Here is a 24076-nt window from a genome sequence, read left to right as displayed (position 1 = left end):
TTGTCACCTTTTAGAGATTATTTTGTATTGCTCCGGGGTCCACGCACATGGGTGGGACTATTCACTAGATTATGACTATACACAGAGATCCCCTACTACAGAACTGCTACAGTTCCAGGTTAAACACCAGCTGGGGAAAAACCAGCAAAAGCCTCCCATTAAGTTAGTGGCACCGAATTGAATGCCCCCCCCCAACTATTTACCAACGCGTTTGGGGTTCAAATGTTCGTAGACAATCCTTGCAATAAAAAAACACAAAAGCAAGCAAACATTCACAACTAATATCTCAAACGCAAATTGGTAACTATTTCTGAAAGTTAACATATAAAGGTCTTGTGAACAAAGTTCAAAGCAGCATTTTTGCCTCTGCCAGCCAGACTGTCAGTGGTCAGAAATAAAGTCTCTGAGGTGTCCCTATTTACCAAGAAACCCTTTGATTCAAGCACTGCTTTTGTGATACTTTAAAGTACAGTGACTTCAAGGCATCACAGATCAAAGGGTGGGAATAAGGTCAAAGTGAGGATTATCCAAAGTAACACCAATAAAAAGAGGACATTTAAGCTGGCAGATAAAATCTGTACTGCATGCCATAAAAAGTGATCCAGATATTCTCTTATTCTACTCAACAATCAGAAAGCACTGCAATAAAAAAAATACTCTCAATACAAGAATGTGTCTCAGGTAACAACTTAGAGAAGTATCATCAGCTCAACTAACACTCAGTTCCTTCCGAATAAGACAATGGTCATTTTCTGCGCTCAAAGTATTTCACTACTTTAAGTAATACAGTTCAAGAATGACCATCACACATCCATATATCAGCTGGTGTGAAAGATGAGCCCTCACCTTCATGAAGGCCCCACATTTGAACAGGAGTGTGGTTTGGGGCAGCAAGATCCAATGATATCACTAGATCCAAGTAATTTCACAGCACACTCCAGATTAGCCAAGAAAACGTCCACTACCTCAAAAAACTGAAAATGTTTAGGTTCCTAGAAATGTTTTCCTGATAACTAAATAAAAGAATAAGCCTCTAGTGACAATCATATTATGAGCTCTGATCTAAAGCTCCACTTGGGAATAGCAGTGAGCATTAAAAGTGAGGGTAACACAATACCTCACCACGAGCAGTGATAGTCACTGTTCTTTTGTTCAAACATCTGTAAACCTAGGGCAGGAGATCGCAACCATGTTCACTCTTAACCTCTAGAGTTCTCTCACAGACTTCAACTTACAACCTTGCATTCCTCTAGTATTTCTTTCGATTTTCAACAATTTACCTTTCTTACCCTGGAGTGTTGAACTTCTAATCACTCATAACCATACAAATTTAAAAGCTTGCTGAACTTTTCGTTCACAAGAATGACCTTTCTTTAGCGTTTGCTTCACCTCTTTGTTCAGAATGGTTTCCTAATTTACGGTTAGTTGTTTTTGCTAAGTTAATTCCACTGAAAAATTTAAGCTTTTCAGCTATTCCTTGCTGATCATTGGTCCTAGCAACCCGTTTGGATCATTTTACAATTACACAAGGCCATTTTTCCGTTTTCCTTAGATGTAATTCAATACGTTGCTATCATTCCTTCTGAGAAAATGTTATTAACAAAAAAGAATACCTTGCATTTTTCTATTTTGTACATTCATTACATATTATAACAAACAAGGGTGTTTGAAAAATAAGCCAACAATTTAGTGCAAGCAGATAAATCTAATGGTGACCCTTTCAGTCCTCATTATGTACATATGTCATGGAATGCATCGAGCTCCTGGCAGTGAAGGGGTTTTCATGCATTCAAATTGAGTTAACACTGTAGAGGGTGAATCTCGGGATGCATTTTATTAGTGACATTCAATGGTTAGGCTATTCATCTTCAATAACAGAATAATAACAGTCATTTCAGAGTGACAGGACAGGGTACCATAAAGCATGGTGAAATAAGGAGAAATCAGAGAGGAAAACTTCACTATCAGAAAAGGCCACCAGTCACTAGAGGACTGGACTGAGAACAACAAGGTGCAAGAAGAGGAATTAATCCAAAGGGATTTGCAATTTAAATTTCAAACTTTCAATTTCTCTTGCTTTGAAATATCAAATGACCCCTTACTTAAGCCCACCCTTGTCCATTTTCAAACTGCATGATAAGTGTTCCCCTACTTTAAGAGCTCACCCACTTGGCCAATAGCATCATCAACTTGCAGTTCACATTCTTCTTCTTAGCACCTGGTGATTCTCCCTAAACATCACAGCAGGGAAATCCTCTCAAATGCAAGAGGTACAAGCCAGGCCAAATGAGAACAGCCAATGTTTTACGTCAACGAATGGCATGTCGTTTTGGGCCAAAAACAATGTGATGAGGCAGCTGAATGCATCTCCCTTTCTCTTACGGCAAGGGAGTAAAAACAGAAACAAAGAAACCAAGGAGGAGGGATCAAGTCAGCAGCTGCATCGTGAGTCTGTCTTTCAATCCAGTTTGATCAGTTCTAGCATGCTTAAACTGTTCCATAGGCATGCAGAAGGATCAGCTGCACATGGCATCTTACCCTCATCCCTTCAAATCGTGACAAGGCTCTTAGGGGTCTCAAAGCTCTTAGTGTCCTAAGGGACTTAATGGCACCTAGTTCCGAGAAGCCCAGGGCATTAGCTACAAGGCTGACTATAGAGACCTATACGGAAACAGAGAAGCAAAAGAAAGGTTCCAGAGTGTTAGAATCGAGCCCTGGCACAGATGTCACAGCCTGATTTCAAGCCTCAGGGCCCCAGTGGCACACAACACTTGGCTGAATCAACCTGGAAGGAAATATGCAGTTGAGAGAAGCACAAGAAAAAACAAAGGGGAACAATATGTAAGAGAGACGCAGAGACACAGACAAAAAGGGGAGGGTCTGCCGAAAGAGGAGCCCAAACAGATGACAAGAACCTTACCCTCACCCTTTACTGTCTGCAGGTCCAAGCAGCTCCCATTAAATTAAGCCAGACCCATTAAAGATACCTGTGAGAAAGAATATGGATGAATACACACTGTAAAGACCCCCTCCGATTAACTTCTTCAGCGGAGACACGATCATACTTCTGGCTGCAGCTATAATCAAGCCTGTGTTTGTACAGTCGCAGATCAGGGAACAGGGCTTTCTTGGGAGTTTAAGCAATTAAACCACAGTTTCTCAGTGCTCACCTTACATTAAAAAGTATGGTTTTTAACCTCTTGTAACAAACAAAATATGTCATGGCAAAAGCTTTCTCCTCTTGTCGACAAATGGTATACGGATCTTGCCATGCCATGCCGGACATTGCTTGACTTTTTAAAAAAAAAGGGTAAGCAGAAAGGGCTATATATTTCCTGGTAAAAAAGAGAGTTGTTAAGCACACCCCTATATGCAATAAACCTGTTCTCTTTTTGTGCAAGACAGGGTTAGTATAATTTTAAATATGAAAGCATGGTGTGACAGATGTATGACTATTAGAAATAAACAGGTGTTTTAAAAATCAAATATGAAAGGCAAAATTGCATCATATTTAAACCTGGTAACTACATAACTATACAAGACACTTACCTGTAACATGAATTATCTCACATTATCTCCAACAATTGAATGATATATTAACAGGAATTCTGATATGATAACCATATTTTTTAGCAAAATTAATTACAAAATGACTGGAGGGTGTAACAAAAAACGCACAAGCCAATCGGCTATCCACTGTTTTGTCCAGAAGCAGCTCCAACTAAAACAAGGCACTCGGCGAAAAACTAAATATCAGACTAGGGATCATTGACTAAGGCATGTCAGAACGCTTAACTTGTTAGTGATTAGGTTGACAACCAATGCTCGAAAATATGGTTTAACACTTAAGTTACATAGCACAGCTTGAATAAAAAAAACATCTGTTCTGCAGCCTTGTGTTACATTGCCTCATAGTTCTAGTAGCCAGTGTACAAATTTACAGTAAACATAAGTTGCACGTTAAAGTAGCGTCTCTGACTTTAATTCATTGTGTGTTTGCCTCTGGATTTAGATGGCCATTAATGTTTCAGCCAAAGCACTAACAGACAGGAACATGCTACTTACCAGTATGCATCTGTTCTTGGCATGTAGAGCTGCAGAGATGTACACTTTTGCATAGATCGCCATCTGGTGTTGGGCTCGGATGTTTGCATGTTGTTTTTGTCTTCGAAGAAGTCTTGTAGTCACGAGGTTGGTGCTCCTTCGGTCGACAGTGCGTATGGGCATCGGCTCAATCGTTAGATTGTTTTTGCTACGTAGGGTTAGAGCCAGTAGTGAGAAGTAGAAAGATGTCCATGTGTGATGTATCTAATTAAGATAATACTGCAACAGATAGAGGTATCCGGGTAGGCGGGTGGGCGTGTACAACTCTGCAGCTCTACATGCCAATAACATATGCATACTGGTAAGTAGCATTTTCCGTTCGAGGCATATGAGCTGCATACTGTACACTTTTGCATAGTCTATACAGCAGTTACCTCCTTAGCGGTGGCTACCTGTATCTGTTGCAGTAGTTTGAAATAGTGTTTTTAATACAGCCCGGCCCAAACTAGCTTGTTGTTTTTCCTGAACATATACACAATAGTGTTTTGTGAAGGTGTGTGGTGTAGCCCAAGTTGCTGCTTTACATATGTCATCTAGGGGAATATTCCCTAAGAATGCCATAGAAGCCCCTAGTTTGCGTGTAGAATGAGCTCTAGGGGGAATGGTTAGTGTGTGTTTGGCTGTGATGTAGCATATTTGTATGCATTTTACAATCCACCTTGCAATTCCTGTTTTGGGTATAGGATTACCTTTATGAGGTGGGGAGAAAGTCACAAAAAGTTGTTTGGTTTTCCTTAAGGATCTTGTTCTTTCAATGTAGTAGAGTATCGATCTTTTACCATCTAAGATGTGTAGAGCTCTTTCTGCCACTGAGTCTGGTTGAGGAAAAAAATACTGGGAGTTCAACAGACTACTTCAATGGTAGGCAGATACTACTTTGGGTAAAAATTTAGGGTTAGTTCTAAGAACCACTTTGTTATGATGGATTTGTAAAAATGGTTCTTGTATGGTTAATGTCTGGAGTTCACTCACTCTTCTGAGAAATGTCATAGCAACCAAAAAGGCTACTTTCCAAGTGAGGAACTGTAGTTCACATTTGTGGAGAGGTTCAAAAGGAGGACCCATTAGTCTGGTAAGGACTATATTAAGGTTCCACACCGCAGAGGGTGGAGCTCTTGGTGGAATTATTCGTTTAAGTCCTTCAATAAAAGCTTTGATAGCAGGAACTCTAAACAAAGGCAAATGTTGTCTGGTTTGTAGGTAGGCCGCTATGGCGGCTAGATGTAGCCCAATAGATAAATACGCTAGGTTACATTGTTGTAGATGCAAGAGGTAACAGATGATGTTCTGAATGGAAGCATCTAGTGGGTTGCTCTTGTTGTGCGTGCAATAAATGACGAATAGCTTCCATTTTGCCACATAGCATGCCCTTGTTGTAGGGCGTCTGTCCACTTTGATAATGTTCATACAGTCTGGCGGGAGATTAAGGTAGCCAAACTTTAAGAATTCAGGAGCCGCATCGCAAGGTTGAGTTGATTGGGATCTGTAAGAAGTTTGGGTGAGAGGTGTAGCTTTTGATGTGGTACTACTGATAGTTCCAATAGAGTTGTGAACCATGGTTGTCTTGCCCATGTTGGAGCAACTAGGATCATTGTGAGGGAATGTTGTTTGAGTTTCCTCACCATTAACAGAATGAGTGGGAGAGGCAGAAAAGCGTAAGCAAATTTGCCTGACCAATTCATCCATAGCGCATTGCCTTTGGACAATGGGTGTGGATACCTGGATGCGAAGTTTGGGCATTTTGGTGTGTGGCAAACAGATCTATTTCTGGGTGTCCCTATATGCGAAAGAATGGAAGAAGAACTTGAGGATGAAGTTACCATTCGTGGATCTGCTGTGCTTGACGGCTGAGCAGATCCGCAATATGATTGTGGACCCCTGGTACATGTTCTGCTAAGAGGTATATCTTTTGCGGAATAGCCCATCTCGAAATGCTTTGCGCTAGGTGTGAAAGCTGTAGGGAATGTGTCCCTCCTTGCTTCTGTATGTAATACATTGCTGTCATATTGTCTGTACGGATCAGGACAGCTTTGCCTAGAAGGTGCAGTTGAAAAGATTTTAACGCTAGGAAGATTGCTAACAATTCCAGGTAGTTGATGTGAAAATGTTTTTGTTGGGGGGTCCAGATACCTTGAATGGTATGGGTTTGAAGATGAGCTTCCCAGCCGGTGAGCAATGCGTCTGTTGTTAGCACTATCTGTGGTACTGGCTCGAGGAACGACCGCTCTTTGGAAAGGTTCTGTGTGTTCCACCATTGCAGAGAGCAATGGGTGCGGTCGTCCACCAACCCCAGATCTGTTAGCTGACCTTGAGCCTGGTTCCACTGACGTGCTAGGCACTCTTGTAATGGATGCATTTGTAGTCTTGCATGAGGAACAAGAAAAATGCAAGAGGCCATCATCCCTATTAGTTGTATGAACACTCGTGCTGGTAGTGAGTGTTGTGGCTGAAGTCTTTGAACTAGCGCCTGTATAGCACTTATCCTGACTGGGTTGGGACATGCTAGGGCTGTGGAAGTATTTACTGTAGCTCCTAGATATTGTTGTATTCTGGACGGTTGGAGATGGGATTTGCCCAGATTTAGTGTGAATCCCAGACTGTGAAGCAGTTGTATTGTACAGAGTGTGTGTTGAACACAGCTGTTGTGGGATTTTGCTTCTATGAGCCAGTTGTCCAGATAAGGGAAGACATGAATCTGCTGTCTTCCCAAATGGGCTGCAACCACTGATAGGCACTTGGTGAACACTCTGGGTGTCGTGGTGACTCCGAATGGTAGAACTTTGAACTGGTAGTGTTGGCCATCTACCACAAACCTGAGATATTTCCTGTGAGCGGCATGAATGGGAATGTGGAAGTAGGAGTCCTTTAGATCGAGAGTGGAGAGAAAGTCGTCTTGCTGGAGTAGTGGAAGCACTTGCTGTAAAGTGACCATGTGGAAGTGGTCTGATTGGATATAGAAGTTGAGTGGTCTGAGGTCCAGTATTGGCCTGAGAGCCGTCCTTTTTTGGAATTAAAAAATAGAAGGAATAGTCCCCTGTGACTGGTTGGGACTTTTGTAGGATGAGGACGGGTGTTCTGGTGTATTTGTTTTGGAGCCTGCTCTATAGAAGGATCGCCGAAAGGAGCATCTGGTAGAGGGTGACTGTAGGGCTCCCATAGACTTGGCAGTCTCTGTGTCCTTTTTTATTATCTTTTACAAAGATGTGTCCACTGCAGGGCCAAAGAGGTGCTCATGGTCAAAAGGCTGATTATAGGATGGTATTTTGTACCTCTTGTTTAAAACCAGATACCCTGAGCCAGGCATGTCTGCGTAGTAAAACACTGGTATTTACTGCTCGGGACGAGGTGTCTGCTGCGTGGAGCGCGCATTTGATAAATGTATTAGTGATTCATTTGCCTTCCTGTATAAGGTCATTGGCTTTGTCCTTATGTTGTTGAGGTAGGTGTTGAATGAGCTTTTCCAGCTCATCATAGTGAGCCCTGTCATACCTTGCCAGAAGGGCTTGCGTATTGGCTATTTTCCAGGAGTTTGCAGCTTGAGACTCCACACGTTTGCCTGATGCGTCTAATAATTTAGATTCTTTGTCAGTGTGTGTCACCTGACCCCTGAGAGTTTGCTCTCTTGCATGCATTGGCTGCAACCAGGGAATCTAAAGGAAGTTGACCCTTGATGTATATGGGGTCAGTGGGAGCTGCCTTGTATTTCTTATCTATTCTGGGGTTAAGAACCCTAGCTCTAACTGGGTCTTTGAACACCTCAGGAGTGTGTCTAAGAAAACCTTTTAGCATTGGCAAGACATGAGCAGATTTTTGTGGCTGGTCAAAGGTTTCTAGAAGAAAATCCTCTTCTACAGGGTCTTACTGTAGTTTGACTCCATGGTATGCTGCGGCCCTATTAATTAGTTGGGCAAAACCCACATTGTCATATGGCGGAGATGGTTTTGAGGGGTAGAAGTCCGGATCATTATTTAGATCAGGATCAGTATAGTCATGCCATGGGTCTGGATTCTGTGGTGGATCATCAGGATCCTCAGTGTCTAATTGTACTATATCTTCATCTTCTTGCCCCATCCCCATGTGCATCGTTACTATCCTCTGGTTGTGGAGAATGTGCTGGAGAAATGAGTAAATTAGGGTTAATTGGTGGAGGGGGTGAAGGTGGTGGTGAAGTATTAGTAGCTATGTGTAATTTCTTTCGAGGAACTGGTGCATGTGGTAAATGTTCTGGTTTCCTCTTTGTAGGTAGCTTGGTAACTGTATGACCAGTCTTTGGATGAATTAAGATGGTGGCTTGCTTCGGATTGGGGACAAAAAGTTCTTTGGGATCGACAGTTTTCTTCGATGTGGAAGATTTCTCCTTGGAAACTGGTCTTGGCTGTTTATTGACAGTGTCCGGTATAGAAGCTTTCCCTGGCTTTGAGGCCTTCGGTGTGTGTTGTTTCGGCTCTGGAGGTGTTTGTTTAGGAGACTTAGTTATGGGAGGCTTGTCCTGAATTTGTTTTCGGCCCTGAGGTTTTCAGTGTCAAAGTCTTTTCTGTGTGCTTCGGTTCCGAGGTCTTATCTGGCTGCTTCGGTGCCGAGGTCTTATCTGGCTTCTTCGGTGCCGAGGGTTATCTTGCCGGTTTAGGTGCCAAATGTTTTTCCAGTGCCGACGGAGGAGGGCGCGACATCTCGGGCAACTTAGCTTTCGGTGCCGAAGATGGCTTTTCGGGACCGGGTGGCTGGCTCAAGCCGGTAGGCTTTTCTTTGTCCTTTGGCGCCGGGCCCAGAGGCGGGACGCTCGCAGTCTTTGTACGGTGTGGACCTGAGCCCGGAGGCGAAGGCGTCACCGGAGCCTTTGTTATGGGCTTGGGTGGGGCGGGGTTCTCTGTACTCACGTCCCCTTGAGCCGGGGTGATGTCATCTTCGGCGTCGGAGACGTCTGCTTCGGAGTTCAGGACCTGTTCTTCCTGTTCTGGTTCCGGAAGGCTATCGGGACCAGGATGGAAGATGTCCGGAATGGAAACTGTGCCTCAGGACATCTCGTGGCGTCGAGCTCGACGATCCCGGATGGTCTTCTTGGACTTGAAGAATAGACAAGCCTCACAGGCGTCCTCTCGATGTTCTGGAGAGAGGCACAGATTAAAAACAGGATAGAGGTCCGAGTGTGGGAATTTAGCACCACACTGGGGACATCTCTTAAAGGGAGTCCGTTCCATCGACGTCCCTCTTTACTGGCGTGGGTAGGCCCAACGGCCCACATCGAAGTTCGCAGGCGTCGAAGTTTTTCGAAAGTTGTTGTCGAGTGTACGCATCGAAAGGAACGCGATCGAGACAATACAATTGGTTAGCTGTGATTGGACGTCGAAAGGGGGTTCGATAACCACACCGACCCGGAGCACAGCAAGTCACATCCTTACGCAATGGCGGAAAAAAACAGTCTAACGATGGAGCCGATGCCCATGTGCACTGTCGATCGAAGGAGGAGTCACCAACCTCGTGACTACAAGACTTCTTCAAAGACAAAAACAACATGCAAACATCCGAGCCTAACACTAGATGGCGATCTATGCAAAAGTGTACAATCTGCAGCTCATATGCCTCGAACATAGGCTTTCTCAGGTGGTGGAATATCCCTCATTGGCTAACCAGAAACTGTTACCCTATAGATGTCAATGTGACTATAAATAATTCTGACTTTTAATTTGTGCTATTAGTACTGATGGAGCAAGCGGGAGGTCAAAAAAAGTTGAGAAGAAGGGGTATCTTTAGATTAAACATTAAGTAGCTTGTAATCCCAAAGAAAGCTAAATCCGCGTGACAGTCATCAAGGATTTGGAAAAAAGAGCCCTTTCAGTTGAAGTAATGGCAATGGGGAAGACTGATTTTAGTGACACAAACTGAATGCTGGGAGAGAGACGCATCTAGATACTGAAAGAATATTGGCTCATATTCCTTTTAAATTAGGTCAGAGCATTTCTAGAAAGAAGGTGCGACAGATGAATACATTATTTACAGCATGAGTTTTTATTAAATGTGATCTATTGGGTCTGCATCTTCAGGAAACACTTACCAATAAATATACTTGATAAAAATGACCAACACAGCAGTTGATTTCTAACAGCCTCCGCAACTTATCCACCCTATCCTCAAGATACCAGCAGAACGCCATTCTCTTTCATTATTTCTTACAGCGTGGCTAGCAAGAATCACTGATCTCTTGAGCCTGTCTGACCATAAACGGCTCAGTCTAGCAAGGGTAGGAGGTTTGAGGGTGGTAGCTATAGAGGGGCTGAATTCGACTGCTGCAGAAATGAAGGGAACAGAAGGTAGTCAAGCTTAAATGGGATCATTTATTTGGGGAAAGTTTTATGGGAGGTTTTACATTCAATTTCAACCTATTTCTATATTTTATATTTACAGAGTTTTATATAGCGCGAACTTGACCCGAATCGGGTATCAGAGTGCTTTACATAGCAACAGTTGCATTGCATGAGGACACATTATTTAATTTTTTTTGTTAGGCAAGGGGAGATTAAGTCATTGTTTCTTCTGCTACATTACTCTGCGAGCATGGGCAGTATTATTCAATACCCAGCAGAGTATCTGTACATTTTTTACTTCTCAAGATGCAGGATTCAAAAGAGAAGTATTTCATCTGCGCCATAATCGTTTTGTTAGACACTTTAGTCTATTGGGCAAAAATGTTTCTCCAGCTCATCAATACAATGTGCTTATGTCAAACAAACACTTGTTTTTGGGTCATGTATTTATTGAGTAAGGGGTATAAGAACTAGGTAGTTGACAAGAAACCTGTTGGTATTTGGAGAATGCAAACTTTCAATTCATAATGGGCTTTCTCCTAATGCTTTTTAATTCATTTGCTAAGGAAACTGTGCTTCTAAAATATTGGCTACATCCACAAACGCTATATTGAGTAAACCCCGGGTGTACCATTTCAAAATTAAACCTAAAAAGATCTTGTTTCTATAATCGAATGGAACAAGTTAAAATTTCCTTTAAATTGTTTAATTCTTGAGAAAAATGTCGTAGAGGAGAACATCCACAAACCGTGCTTCAGAGGACTTCATTTTAGTGTCTTAACTACAATTATGTACCTTTGAGTGTTTCATTGTTAACTTGCTGAAGTAAGAAATGTTTATGAATAATTAAATCATTACAACTTGTTATAAAATGCATCACTCAGCATTAACATTTTAAAATTGGAGTTCTATAAACAAATGTGAGTACCTGTAGAGTAGGCATTTACACCCCAATCACTTGTGCCCGTTTAGATTTGTGAATGAAAATTCTAGTTCTGTTTTGGTACACAGCAGGTCTTAAACTGGTATGAATCTACCGAACATAGGTGACATGCGTAGTATAAGATGCAATCTGACATACTTTTGTATTTAGCTTAAGAGCACAGCTTGGTCCCATACCTTACATGTGGCAAGTGGAGCTGTAGAAAACAAACATGTTCTCCTTCAAGCATTACTGAGGCAGATGAAACATATGTGTTGGAAATAGCAGAACAGAATGAGCGTGTGGTCACTTTAAGGTGCAAAGTATCTAATGTAGGTGAGGAACCTTTTAACCACAAAGGTGGCTCAGAGAGTTAATCCATTGCTGCTGACATCCTGTGTAAATCTCAGAAAGGTGAATTCCGCCTTGTATCCTTCCTTAATCAGTAAACGGAATACCATTATATGGGACAATAGTAACATCTGTATTGAAAGGACTTAGAAACAAGAGAAGTGTTATATGAAGTAAAATATGAAAATACATGTTGTGACAAATATACCCTTTTTAGTGCTAAATAAGTAAAGGGTTAAACACTGGTTTCACTAATTAGACATGGCAGTGAAGACTTTTCATGCATCAGTGAACTGGGCAGTAACATTGGACATGGCTCCACAGTTGTCTTTCCAGATTACAAACTGAAGGAGCTGTGTGAAGAGGTACATTACAACTGTACCCTGAATGATCAGAATGATTGACAAGTAATGTTAAGAAACAAAGCCCGAGAAGCAATGCCTTGTAAAGTTCAGAAGATTTGGAATCACTTGTTCTGTAGATTTACAAACCCAAACAAACCGGTAAACAATGATCAGAATAGGGCACTTCAAAGTACCGCAAACTGACAACATTCAGCCATACATATGTGACTTCAACTCAGAATTAGAACAACTAAGAATTTAAAAGGCTGGACAGGATACCAGAGGCCATAGGCATAAGCAGGGGCAACAGGGGTTTGCTGATGCCCAAGAGATAAATATCTCAAGAAACATGAATATTTTCCAGGTACTCACAACTCACTTAGACCTTTTAGATAAATTCCAGTAGACAACAGACTTCAGAGACAACCTTCCTATGGCTTTCCATTGTTGATCATAGAAAAAAGAAAATCTAAGCAAGTTGATCAAATATCTTTTAAGCATTTTTGGATCCAGATTTGAGCACCTACAGCTGCCTTTTTGCTTCTGACATTCATCTGGTTGCAGTCGTCAATCAAAGAAAAGGGGATTCATGTATGAAATTAAGGATCAAGTTCTGCCCTAAATCCAACATGATGAAAGAGATGCAAAGCACTGTATACAAAAAACGAAATTGCGCTGACAAAGATTCCAGACATTGTGACGCAATTGAAATGTATGTTAAGAACAACTTTCAGCACAAAAGAAAGTATAACTCACAGGCAGATCAGTGGATATTCACAATGGTCGGTGGCAATCCTTTGCAAGCCCAATCACAGACCTCCAGCTAGTTTTTCTTGAATTTTGCTAAAAAAGATGGTTTTGGATCCCAGCATGACAGAATTCCACAACAACTTGATAACACGGAGAGACTGCCTTCAATCATGTCACATTTTAGGCATGCCAAATACATACATTAACAATATTTATTTTGACTTTACTAGTCCATTATTATTTCATTAACTATTTGGTCATGCCACTAAGACGAAGGCAAGCAGGTGCCATTAAAAAAAAAAGAACATGAATACATATTCAAACATACATAAACACATTTACCCATATAAAACAAATGAAAACAAAAATAAAACTTTAAGTAAGGTGATAAAATCACTTCATGTGCATACACCGTCTGGTAGATTTCAATTCATTCATTTCCCTGGGGAATTGTCAAACATTGCAAACAGATGATTTTTTCCTAGCCTAATTAAGGTAACCACTGTATATTTTCTTTGGATACATTTTAAACATATCATGCTAAGAAACCAATGTATGAAACCTAACTTAACTAACACATGCACAAACACACAATCACAAGTAGGATAACCATAAACTTTTCAGAGTCTCTTGCTGACGCAAAAATGGGCACATGATAAATTGAGCCAGTAAGTTCAACTGCGGGACAGCTACGGAATTCAGTTCTGTGTACCTACATCTCAGATCACCGATATTCCATCTTCCGCTCCACGTTACACAAATGAAGTTAAATACTGACAGTAGGATTTTCACTTCTAGAACTCACAAGAAGGGGCTCTCCGCTTAACAACATTAACAGATGTAATAGAAAGATGGCAAGTGGTTGTAACATGCAAAATGTTTTAGACACACTATTGTGCGATTGCACGTGGATATACAACAACATATTGACTGCAATCGCTCTGCCGACATCACCAGTGGAAACCAACATGTGAGACGACATCCTGCTCTAAAGGGAAAACAGGTTAAAAAGTATTTTTAAAAAATCCAAAAGTGCAAAGATGAGGGCCTACTGATTCAATATTAAAAATAGGACATGGCCATAGAAATTGTAAGCCACAGATGCCTCAGAGAGGGATTTTAGGATGATTAACATATTATATCTTACTGTAATTGGACAAACTGTGGTAGGTTTAATCCCACTTGCCTGAAATGATAATCTTAGTTTCTCAATGTGCTCATTGACGAATGTTAAGCTAGTTAAACAAGAAAAAGTAAACCATTTGAGTAGAACATACCATTTGTCAAAAATAAGGACAGGTAACATGACCACACAAAATCGTTATTAGTGAACTTCCTGTAATTAAATAATGGCACAGTTTTACATAGAGGCATTTATGCCTACACAATTACAGTGGGGAAAGCTTTGCAATAAACGCAGGTTTCAGCATTCGTTGCTGAATTAGTAAGCATGACAATAAAAAATACTACTTGAAAATAGAAGTGAACCAGTAGATTTTGGTTATAATATCTTAAAAACTGTCACTTCATGCTTTTTTCTTTCTTTATCCCAGGATTCTCATGAGAAATATTTGGCGAGTTCTATGGATGTAGAACATAAGACATTCCGTAAATTTTACATCATTTGAAAAAATGTTTTTTGTACATTGATATGTTTGATTGTGTCTGCTCTCTACCTCTGAACTAATAACACCTTGAACTTTGGTGGTTATAACCCACATAAACTGTAGGGTATGGCATAACAATGCATCTGGTCAGACTGGTGAAAGCCTGTAGTGCAGCTAGCAGGATTTCAGACATGTCTGATGTCATGTGAATATAGTTCCCGGTCAGTCTTCTGAAAAAAGTAGGTTCTGTGATCTTTTGATTTCAATAAAATGAAGGTGGTACTCTTGGACCAACTTTGGGATTAGCTCTGACAGAAACCATGCCTCTTAGGAACCTAAGAAAGACCAATGAAAAACCTCCATGTCACCTATTTACCTAACAGCGCAGATGGCCAGTAAGAGAGCAATTTTCTAGGACAGATGTTGATTGGACTCCCAAAGGAAGTAGTTGAAAGTTGCCAACATTATATTGGACAGCACTCTGAGGGCCAAACAGAAAAATGCCTCCTTTTCATTACCTAAGTCCTCCAAGGTGAAGGTTACCTATCTGCCTGTAGTACCTGTAACAACTGTTGAGAGGTCTACCAAGTTATGTACTGAGCAGTCAAGCTGTGACGTGCAAATAGCAGTCTGTTACGAAGAACCTGTCCTTTGTTAAGTGATAACAGAAAAAGATCTGGCTTGCACTGGTTTGGTGTCTGTATCAACATTTCTGAAAACCAGTGCAGTCCCATCTAAACCAATACTGTAGTTCCCTCTTCGTTTTGCACAATACCATGAGGATGAGCAGAATTAGAGGAAAGACAAAGAAACTTGCTAAACCAGCTCATTGAAAACTCCCTACCTTAGAGCACAAACATGGTAATACGTTGGTGATCAAAGGACACTGTGTTCTGGTCCGGGGGAAACAGTTCCTAATATGGAGTTCTCCAGCTCTGAAATATGAGGGACAACAGTTTAGCTATTTGTATAGCAGGTCTGCTACCCACGCCCTCAGCTGAAATTCAATCTCCAAATCCAGTGCCAAACATGAAATGCTTTCAAAGACAACAGGATAGACCTTGTTCTTCCAATTTGCTAGATACTATAGTATACGTGGTCATCCTGCCATCCGTGCAAACCACTGCATGAGAGTTTTTCATCTATGGGAGGAATGCCTTAAGGGCTAACCTTACTGCCTTGAGTTCGAACAGGCCGATGTTTAATTTGGTTTCTATTTAGCTTCACAAAACATTGACATGCATGTTCTGCAGGTTATTTTCCTACATTGATAGGTAAGCATCCATTGTCAGAAGGCTTGGGGAGTAGAAGGAAATAGTGTATGGCCTCTAAATATCTGGTCACTCTTCAGCCACCACTGGAGTTCTTTCCACAAATGCAGAGTGGCCATGGTGGGATAATATAAGTACCCACTTGCTTGCTACTACAGCATGCTTAGTTTCTTTGTGATAGAACTCATGTCGGGGCAGCATAGTAGGTGAAGCAAAATGTGGGAATACCTAAAGCCCAAGCTGTTTTGAGCTTTCTGACAGTTACTATTCTTAGGAACAAATTTGAGAACCCAGGAATATGGGTTAATTCTCTCTCTCTCTCTCTGTGAAAGGGTACACTTCACTTTTAACAATTCTAGAGCCTGGAAAGATGATGCCTTTTAAACGATGCAGAATAGACTTCCTGATGTTGAAAGCAAGATCCAACTTTGATACTAGGAGTATAGTGGCTTGCACTACCTAGTACACCCTGGCAGGGAGGTTGACAGAATAAGCTAATCATTAAGATACAGGTTCCACGTCAAATCCTGCCTATTTAGGTAAGCTGGCATTGGTTTTATGTACTTGTCAATATCCAAGGGGCAGGCTTGAGAGCGAAGGGAAGTGCCTGGAACTGGAAATGTTAACATGAAGATTAGGTACTTTCTGAGGGAGAGGAGGATTGAAAGTAAGAATCCTCCAAGTCGATGGATGTTAAGAGGTTATCTTCCATGATGAAAAAGAGGAGCGCGTGAAGAGTGATTAAGAGTCCTTCATCAAAATAGCTTTTGACTACATTTTGTTCTCTGGTGTTTTTTTCATAAAACTTGAGATTTCGTGCCTAACCTGCTTGTCATAGTTTAACAAAATGCCTAAGGTGTTAGTAATCTTGACAGAGGTGGCAGCCACCTGGTTACCCCTCTTGCCCGTAGAGATCCTTTGTGATCATCTTTATCTGGTGTGGCAGTGTACAAAGAAGACTGATTTCTTGAATCTCGATTGCTTACAACTGACATTATCTGTCTCTACGTGATTAAAAAGGTAGGCAGTGGGTGTGTCAAGCCTTATATTCTTCTCTAGCCTTGAAAGGATAGCTGAATCTGGGGTTTTCATTTGTGTCAGACTTTCCACTCATAGTGATTCAAAAGAGATAGCCTTTAAAAAAAAAAAAAAAAAGAAAGCACCATTTTTCAGTTTATCGTTTTTCAGGCTGAGGTAATGTGTCATCCGTTGGAGAATATGTATGACCTCATTTTCTGAATGCTCCAGCTGCTGGCCTGGTAGTAAAGTGGAGGGGGATGCAGCACAGTTTGTGATTTTTTCTTAGGAGGAGAAATAAATTAAGACAAACAGATGCAGCCCTGTAGCAGGTGAACTGTGCCTGATGGAGAAGGTTTGAAGCAGGAAACCGCAGATTGATATTTTCAACTATACATTGGAGGGAAGTTCATGGGTCTAGTGTAAGTTGAACATTGATACGCAGGGACCGTTATATTGTCTGTCATCCCTATGATGAGGCAATAGAGGTGGCTGCAAGGAATTGTCCATTCATATGCTATGAATTTGGTATAATTCCTCTTCCAATTGAAGTTGCACATATTAAGTGTCTAAAACTAAACGTCTAGTGGCTCGCTCGTCCTCGTTATGATATTTCACCCTTGTTGATGAAAGCTTCAACATGCTTCTCAGCATCCCATTCTTGATCGCCATCTCCCCCTTCCTATCTAGAACAGTAGCACTGCCACAGACTGGAGGTTTAAGAATTCTGACAATGAGACTAATAGTGCCTGTAAAATGTATAGTGGATGAAGTTGGTCAAGTGGCTATGACGTAAGACTCCAAAATTTGACTGCTGACAAAAGGATCACCAACAGAGTCACTGTCAATGAAGAAAGAAGAAAAAGTTACTTGCCTTTGGTAAAGTACCTTGTGGTGAATACTCTACCCATCTGCAGATGCCTCACCTCTTGAATGTCCCAGGTACTGCAGTGGATCTTGAAATTCTATACTCTACCCATCTGCAGATGCCTCACCTCTTGAATGTCCCAGGTACTGCAGTGGATCTTGAAATTCTGACGCAGTTCTCCTGCACTAGTAGGGGGCACCAGCTCCATCTCGTCTATAAAGTAGAGTAGCAGTGATGGCACTGGAGCCATGTAACACCCACCCCAGCGCTTTGTCAGCTATGTCAGTTCCTGTCTGTTTTTAGAGACATCAGCAGTTCAGATCAATAATCTAATATCAAACCTTATCAAAGGAGTATGACCTTACTCAAAAGGGAGAGGAGGACTGGAGTCAGCAAGGAATCTGCAGGTGGAGTAGCCATCAAAACGATCGTTAAAGAAGGTAAGCAAATTTTCTTCTGATGGATACTTCTACTTGTAGATTCCTTACCCCTTAAACTTATTTCAAAGCAGTGCCTCCACCCAGCAGATGGGCTGGTGGAAATGTCAGATGAGGAAAACCTATAGAGGACTGAGCAAACAAAATGCCAATCCCTTCTCTCTCCTGAGTCCAAGCAGTAGTGCTCGGTGAAGGTATGATGAGAAGACTATGTCACCACTCTGCATATTTAAACCACAGGAACAACTCTGGCCTAGGCTGAGTAGAAAAGATTTAGCGCTCATGGAATGTGCATGAATACCCGCCAGTGGCTCCTTTGCAATGGCGTAGAACATCTTGCTGCTCTAGTACCCTATGAAGTACTGACCGTCAGACCTGATTTACTTTGTGCAGTCCAGATAACTAACTGCACCCCTGGGGACTGGGCGATACAGACACCTCTTCTCTTTGTTTGAATAGGATGGAGGGTAATAGGTGGGTAGAGTGATAGATTGACCAAGATGGAAGGGAGTCACCACTTTGGGGAGAAAAGCAGCTTTAGTTCAAAGACAAACTTGCTTGGGACCAAGCATGTGAACGATAGTAGAGTGATAAGTGTCTGCAGCTCAGTGACATGTCTTGCACCGGAAACAGCAACCAGAAAAAAGTGTTGAGGGTCACTAAACATAATGGGCAACTGTGAAGGGACTCAAAATGAGCACCCATGAACAAAGTCAATACCGAGTTCAAATCTCATTGGGAATACCAAAGGGGACGTCCCTTGAGAAAGGTTCTCCTCAGTCGATCACAAGCCCATTGAGGAATCAATGTAGATCAAGATTAGATCTGCTAGATATCCCTGGTGTTGGAACCACTGCCTGCGGAGGGATACTGGAGGGCCCTGATGTGCCAGTATGCATGTATGACCATAAGGAAGCAAGGATCCAACAGACCCAGCAGTCACAAGACTAAAGTGCAAACTGCCACGTGAAACATCAAAACCCTATCCCAAATGTCCAGGATCCTGTACAGGAAGGCATGCTTGAATCAATGTAGTATCAAGTACTGCCTTTATATGAATGAGTGATGCTGAGAAGGTTCTAAGAGAGATTTGGGTACGTTGATGAAACGTTGAACTGCAAGTATGTGGTTACCTGCAGGTAATGCAACACCATCTGTGGCGAGCAGGCTTTAAGCTGACATTCCTCGAGGTAGAGGAATACTGGGATTTCTGACCCCCTGAGATGGACTTCAACTACTGCCATCGCCTTTGTGAACTCCATTGTCAACCCAAACCAGATGACCGCAAGCTGGACCCTACCACAAAATGCAGCTCGCTTTTCCGACTACGAGATGTGTATGTGGAAACAAACATCCTGAAAGTCAAGATACACCAACCAGTCTTCACCTTCCAGTGCCAAAAGAACCTGAGCCAGGTTCAGCATGTTGAACTTGTCTTTGTGTAGGTAAGAAAATCAGGAGCATGATGTCTTGGTTTGGACGAAGCTCTCTGTCCTTCCTGGAAGCCAGGAAGTACAAAGAGTAGCACCCCTGTCCAATTTCCTGATATGGCACCTACTCCAATGTTCCAATCTCCAGTAGGGCTGCCACTTCTTTCTGCAGTATTTGCAGATGGTCCTCTCACTGAAAAGACTGCTGGGAAGCAATATGGTGAGTTGCTGCTAGGAGGATAGATTATACCCCTTTTTTACAATTTCAAGAACTGGTCTTAAGTTAGGGCCTTCTGGCCTACAGAAAGAAGGAAACCCAATGTCCCACTGGGCACACATGCTACTCACACGAAAAACTACAGAGACATCATTGGTGATGTTAGTGGGGAGGAGGATGAGGACTGGTTCTGGCAGGCCCTTCCCTGCACTTGCACTGCGACACAAATGGATTTTGCTGTTAGCTTGTATGGGTAGATTGGTGTTTTGTTCTGGTTGCCTTTCAAGAAGACACTGAACTTCCAAAATGGATGAAAATATTTTAATGAAGAGTGCAGTCCCAGTGACTTGGCTGTAGCTCTTACAGGCTTTAAGCGCTCTAAAACAGCATCTATCCTTTCTCCAAAGAGGTGCTAACCAAACAGAATGTCCATAAGTGTGGACTTGACATCTGCCAAAAATCCTGCAGAGTGCAATTCGGCTTGATGGATTAGGGCTATGGAGGACCCCATATCTCTGGCCACAGGGTCTGCAGTACGGAGATCCGCTCTGACAACATGCATGCAAGTATTCTGACATCACAGACAACCTGCACTAGATAAACCTAAAGACAGTCAGTGAGGTTGGGTCACCAGCATAGCTGGCATATCCCATGAAGAATGCGTATCGCATCTATGACGAAGAGTAGCATTGAGGGATTATAGTGCCAAGTTCCCATCAGAAAATAGCTTCTTGTCAACTCCTTGTAAGTTCTTGGATTCCCTGTCAGGTAGATTGGTAGGGAAAGATTCTGGATTAAGTCTGGTGATCGACAAAGCTTGAAATATAAGAATGGATGGATGGTGATGGATGCAGCAAAGAAAGAAGAAAGGACAGATACCCCACTGCCAGCCTGTTGGTTTCTGCCAGACCTCGTTCATAGATTCCAAATAGGCTTCATTAATGGACAACATTGCTCTGTAGAAGTAGTTGCACACTGAATATCCTCAGTAAGAAAATTTGTTCTGAACATTGCAGAGGCAGGGGTAGCTCGAGCACCTTTGCTGTTTTTCTACAAACCCCATCTCGGTCCTGGAGGTAAGTCTATAGCAGTGCCCGCTGATGTATCTAGCCCACTTCAATCAATCAATCAGGGAATTGTAAGCGCGCTACTCATCCGTGAGGGTCTCAAAGCGCTGAGCGGGGTGGGGGGGTCCGCAGATCTGTTTAGCCGAAGAGCCAGGTCTTGAGGGGTTTCCTGAAGGTGTTCAGGGAGGGGGCGTGTCTGATGTCTGCTGGTAGCTCGTTCCAGGTCTTGGCTAAAATGTGAGAGAAGGATCTTCCGCCTGATCTGGCTCTGTGGATGTGCGGGGTTTCGGCCAGTGCGAAGTTGGAAGATTGGAGGTTTCTTTTGGGTACCTGGAAGTTGATTCTGTCGTTGAGGTATTTGGGTCCGTTGTTGTGTAGGCATTTCTAGGCGTGAGTGAGGATTTGAAAGTGACTCTTTTCTCCACGGGGAGCCAGTGGAGACTTTGTAGGTGTTGGCTAATGTGTTCTGTGTCGAGGGATGCCGAGGAGGAGTCTGGTACGAGGTAAGAAACAAGGAAACCCTAGGAGTCAGACGGGACCAAGGGTAGGTACATATTTATAAGGAACAGTGGTCCCATTCAAACAAGAGTAAAAAAGTGCCACAATTAGTGCAATGAAAAATTGGGTTTATATGTAAGTCAGTGCAAGAATAAGATAATAAGAAACAATAGTAAACAATTATAAAAACAGAACAGTGAGTGAGTTTATGCTGTGGCAGGGTAAAAAGGAAATCAGCCGATTTCCGGAACCCAGGCAAGTGACTTAAAAGGTGACTTTTTTAGTGCAGGTAACGAATCCTGCTCCTATGCTGGCAAATCCGTATTCTGATCTCCTGTGTAGTCTGTCCCACATAGATCAAGTTGCAGGGACAAGTTATGGCATATATAACATTATTGGTATTACAATTGGAAAAATGACTCTGGGTACTGTTAATGTTAGCATGCACACATTTTTTTGTGACCAATGTGAGCCTACAAACACTGCAACCCGCACATTTAAAATGACCCGCCAAGGGTGACAAATTACAGAAGGATCTGAGGGTAGGATCCCTTTTAACGTCAGGGAGTGCAGCTCTAACCAAGTGATTAAAGATCAGGTTGCAGTGTTTTTTCAAATTGTAATACCAATAATGTTATATATGCCATAACTTGTCCCTGCAACTTGATCTATGTGGGACAGACTACACAGAAGATCAGAATCCGGATTTGCCAGCATAGGAGCCGGATTTGTTGCAAAACTGCTAATGCGCCTCTTGTCGAACATTTCACACAACTGGATCACACTGAGAAAGACATGAAATGGCAAGTTATCAGTGTGATCGTACAATCTTCAAGAAACATGAACATTGCTGCTGTCCTCAACAAGGAGGAACTCAAATGGATAATCGGTACTGACAGTCTCCACACAGGACTCAACCGTCTGGAGGACTGGTCTAACCTGCTGTAAATTGCTTATTATTGTTTGCCTTCTGAATTCCGTGACCATTCCGTGCCCTCTACTTTCATTCCCCTTTATCACCCCTTGAACCTTCCTTCCCTTGGAATTACTATTAATTCCATTCCCCATCCATGCTACCTCATTTTTCCTCCATGCTCCCCTCTGTCTGATACCTTTTCCCACCACTACCCCCCTTGCAACCCCTTGCACACCCCCCTCCAGGTCTATCTCCCTCACCCTTCCCCGCAATTTACACCACCTTGGGTTCTATTCACCATCTTCCTCCGCACTTCCCCCTGACCCTCTCTACTTCTCTACCATGGCCAGCGCTATCCCCTAGCACCACCTTTCCTTTTCCTCACTGTGAACCTTTAATCCCCTTTTTTTTCTCTGTGATTCTTGTCCACCTTTCCTTTTCCTCACTGTAGACCTTAAGACCCTTCCATCATGGCCGCCCCCCTTTTTTCTCAGTGATTCTTGTCCCTCTTTTATTTCCCCTTGTGGGCGTGCCTATTTCTACTTCCGCCTGCGCTGGGGACCCATTACCGGCTCGGACACCATGAGCCTCCACAACTCCACCCCAGCACTGCTCCGGGAGACCTCGCATCGCGGATCTCCGCTTCTCTAACTCGGTAAGCCCATTCAACCGCCGCACTCGGTTTTCCCCTTCAATTGGCCGCGATTTCGGCAACGCGCTGATTTTTCCCTTTCTCTACCCTCAGTGACATCGCACCTTCATCAAGGAACCATCCGCTGCAACCCAGACCGGCTCTGGGAGCCCACGCACTGCGGATCACCGCTTTAACTACTCGGTAAGCCTTTCCAGCCCCCGCGATCGCCACACTTTTTCAAGCTGGCCACAACTTCGACCAGGCGCTTACTTTATCTTTCCTTACCCGCAGCGTTATCACGTCTCCTTCTCGCTACCCTCGTCCGGACTCCAGCATTCCTCGGGACTCGAGGACCCCTCGCTTCATGCTCAGTGAGGTCCAACCCGCTTCTGTTTGATCTCCACACCCTTTGGCACTCGCTGGATGTCAATTTCCTCTATTAGATGCCTCGGACTATCGTTCCTGTAAGTCCCCTTTCACCCCTTCCTCCCTTTTACCACTTGCACCATTCCCGTATTTTATTCTTTATTTGTTATTTATTTTTTATTTCTTATTTTTCATTCCCCCGAACCCCCCCCCCCCCCCCCCCCCCCCCATTCGCCTCCCTGGTATTCCTCTTTCATAAGGGCACTGTCTGGGATGCACTATTCCTCCAACTCTTCACATATGCATTCTCCTTCCTTAATTAACTCACCTGGCCTTTAGGCTCCTCACATCCCCGCCCTCCCTTTACCACTGTTTTCTTGACCTCTGTCTTATCCTCCATACCCACCACTCCATTCTCCTCCCTCCCCCTTAGTTCCTGCACTGAGCACTTGAATCCTACCTTTTATTATATATTTTTCTCATATTGTTTTATGATACACTCTTCCCCTTCTCTCCCCTTCCTTCCCTCCCCTCCCCAGGCTAACTCCCCAGGTAATCCTGCCATCTACCTGTCCTGAAGAGATCCCACTATCACCACAGGGATCGAAATGTCGTCGACAAGCATTTCTAAACTCCTCGATATTTAATAATCAAATGTTGGAGTATGAGATGTTCAATTGACTTTTTGTTACTGCTTATTTACCTGCACTAAAAAAGTCACCTTTTAAGTCACTTGCCTGGGTTACGGAAATCGGCTGATTTCCTTTTTACCCTGCCACAGCAAAAACTCACTCACTGTTCTGTTTTTATAATTGTTTACTATTGTTTCTTATTATCTTATTCTTGCACTGACTTACATATAAACCCAATTTTCCATTGCACTAATTGTGGCACTTTTTTACTCTTGTTTGAATGGGACCACTGTTCCTTATAAATGAGGACGAGTCTGGTGGCGGTGTTCTGTGTTGTCTGGAG

The 24076-nt window shown here is 42.7% G+C and overlaps 1 protein-coding gene across 8 annotated transcripts in view; it reads right to left on the bottom strand.

Annotated features, from left to right (window-relative positions):
* SCN8A (sodium voltage-gated channel alpha subunit 8) overlaps positions 1-24076 on the bottom strand; it is an 828048-nt gene that overhangs the window by 217499 nt on the left and 586473 nt on the right. For 5 of the 8 annotated variants that reach the window (XM_085654551.1, XM_085654553.1, XM_085654548.1 and 2 more), the window contains exon 21: positions 2539-2661. The exons of the other annotated variants lie outside the window; for them this stretch is intronic. In XM_085654551.1, coding sequence (XP_085510677.1) covers positions 2539-2661 — 123 coding nt within the window. The remainder of the gene's footprint in view (positions 1-2538; positions 2662-24076) is intronic. 8 annotated transcript variants of the gene reach the window in all.

Source organism: Triturus cristatus, chromosome 4_1, assembly GCF_964204655.1.
Source record: "Triturus cristatus chromosome 4_1, aTriCri1.1, whole genome shotgun sequence".
In the NCBI taxonomy this organism is placed as follows: Eukaryota; Metazoa; Chordata; class Amphibia; order Caudata; family Salamandridae; genus Triturus; species Triturus cristatus.
This window is presented reverse-complemented; position numbering and strand designations above follow the sequence as displayed.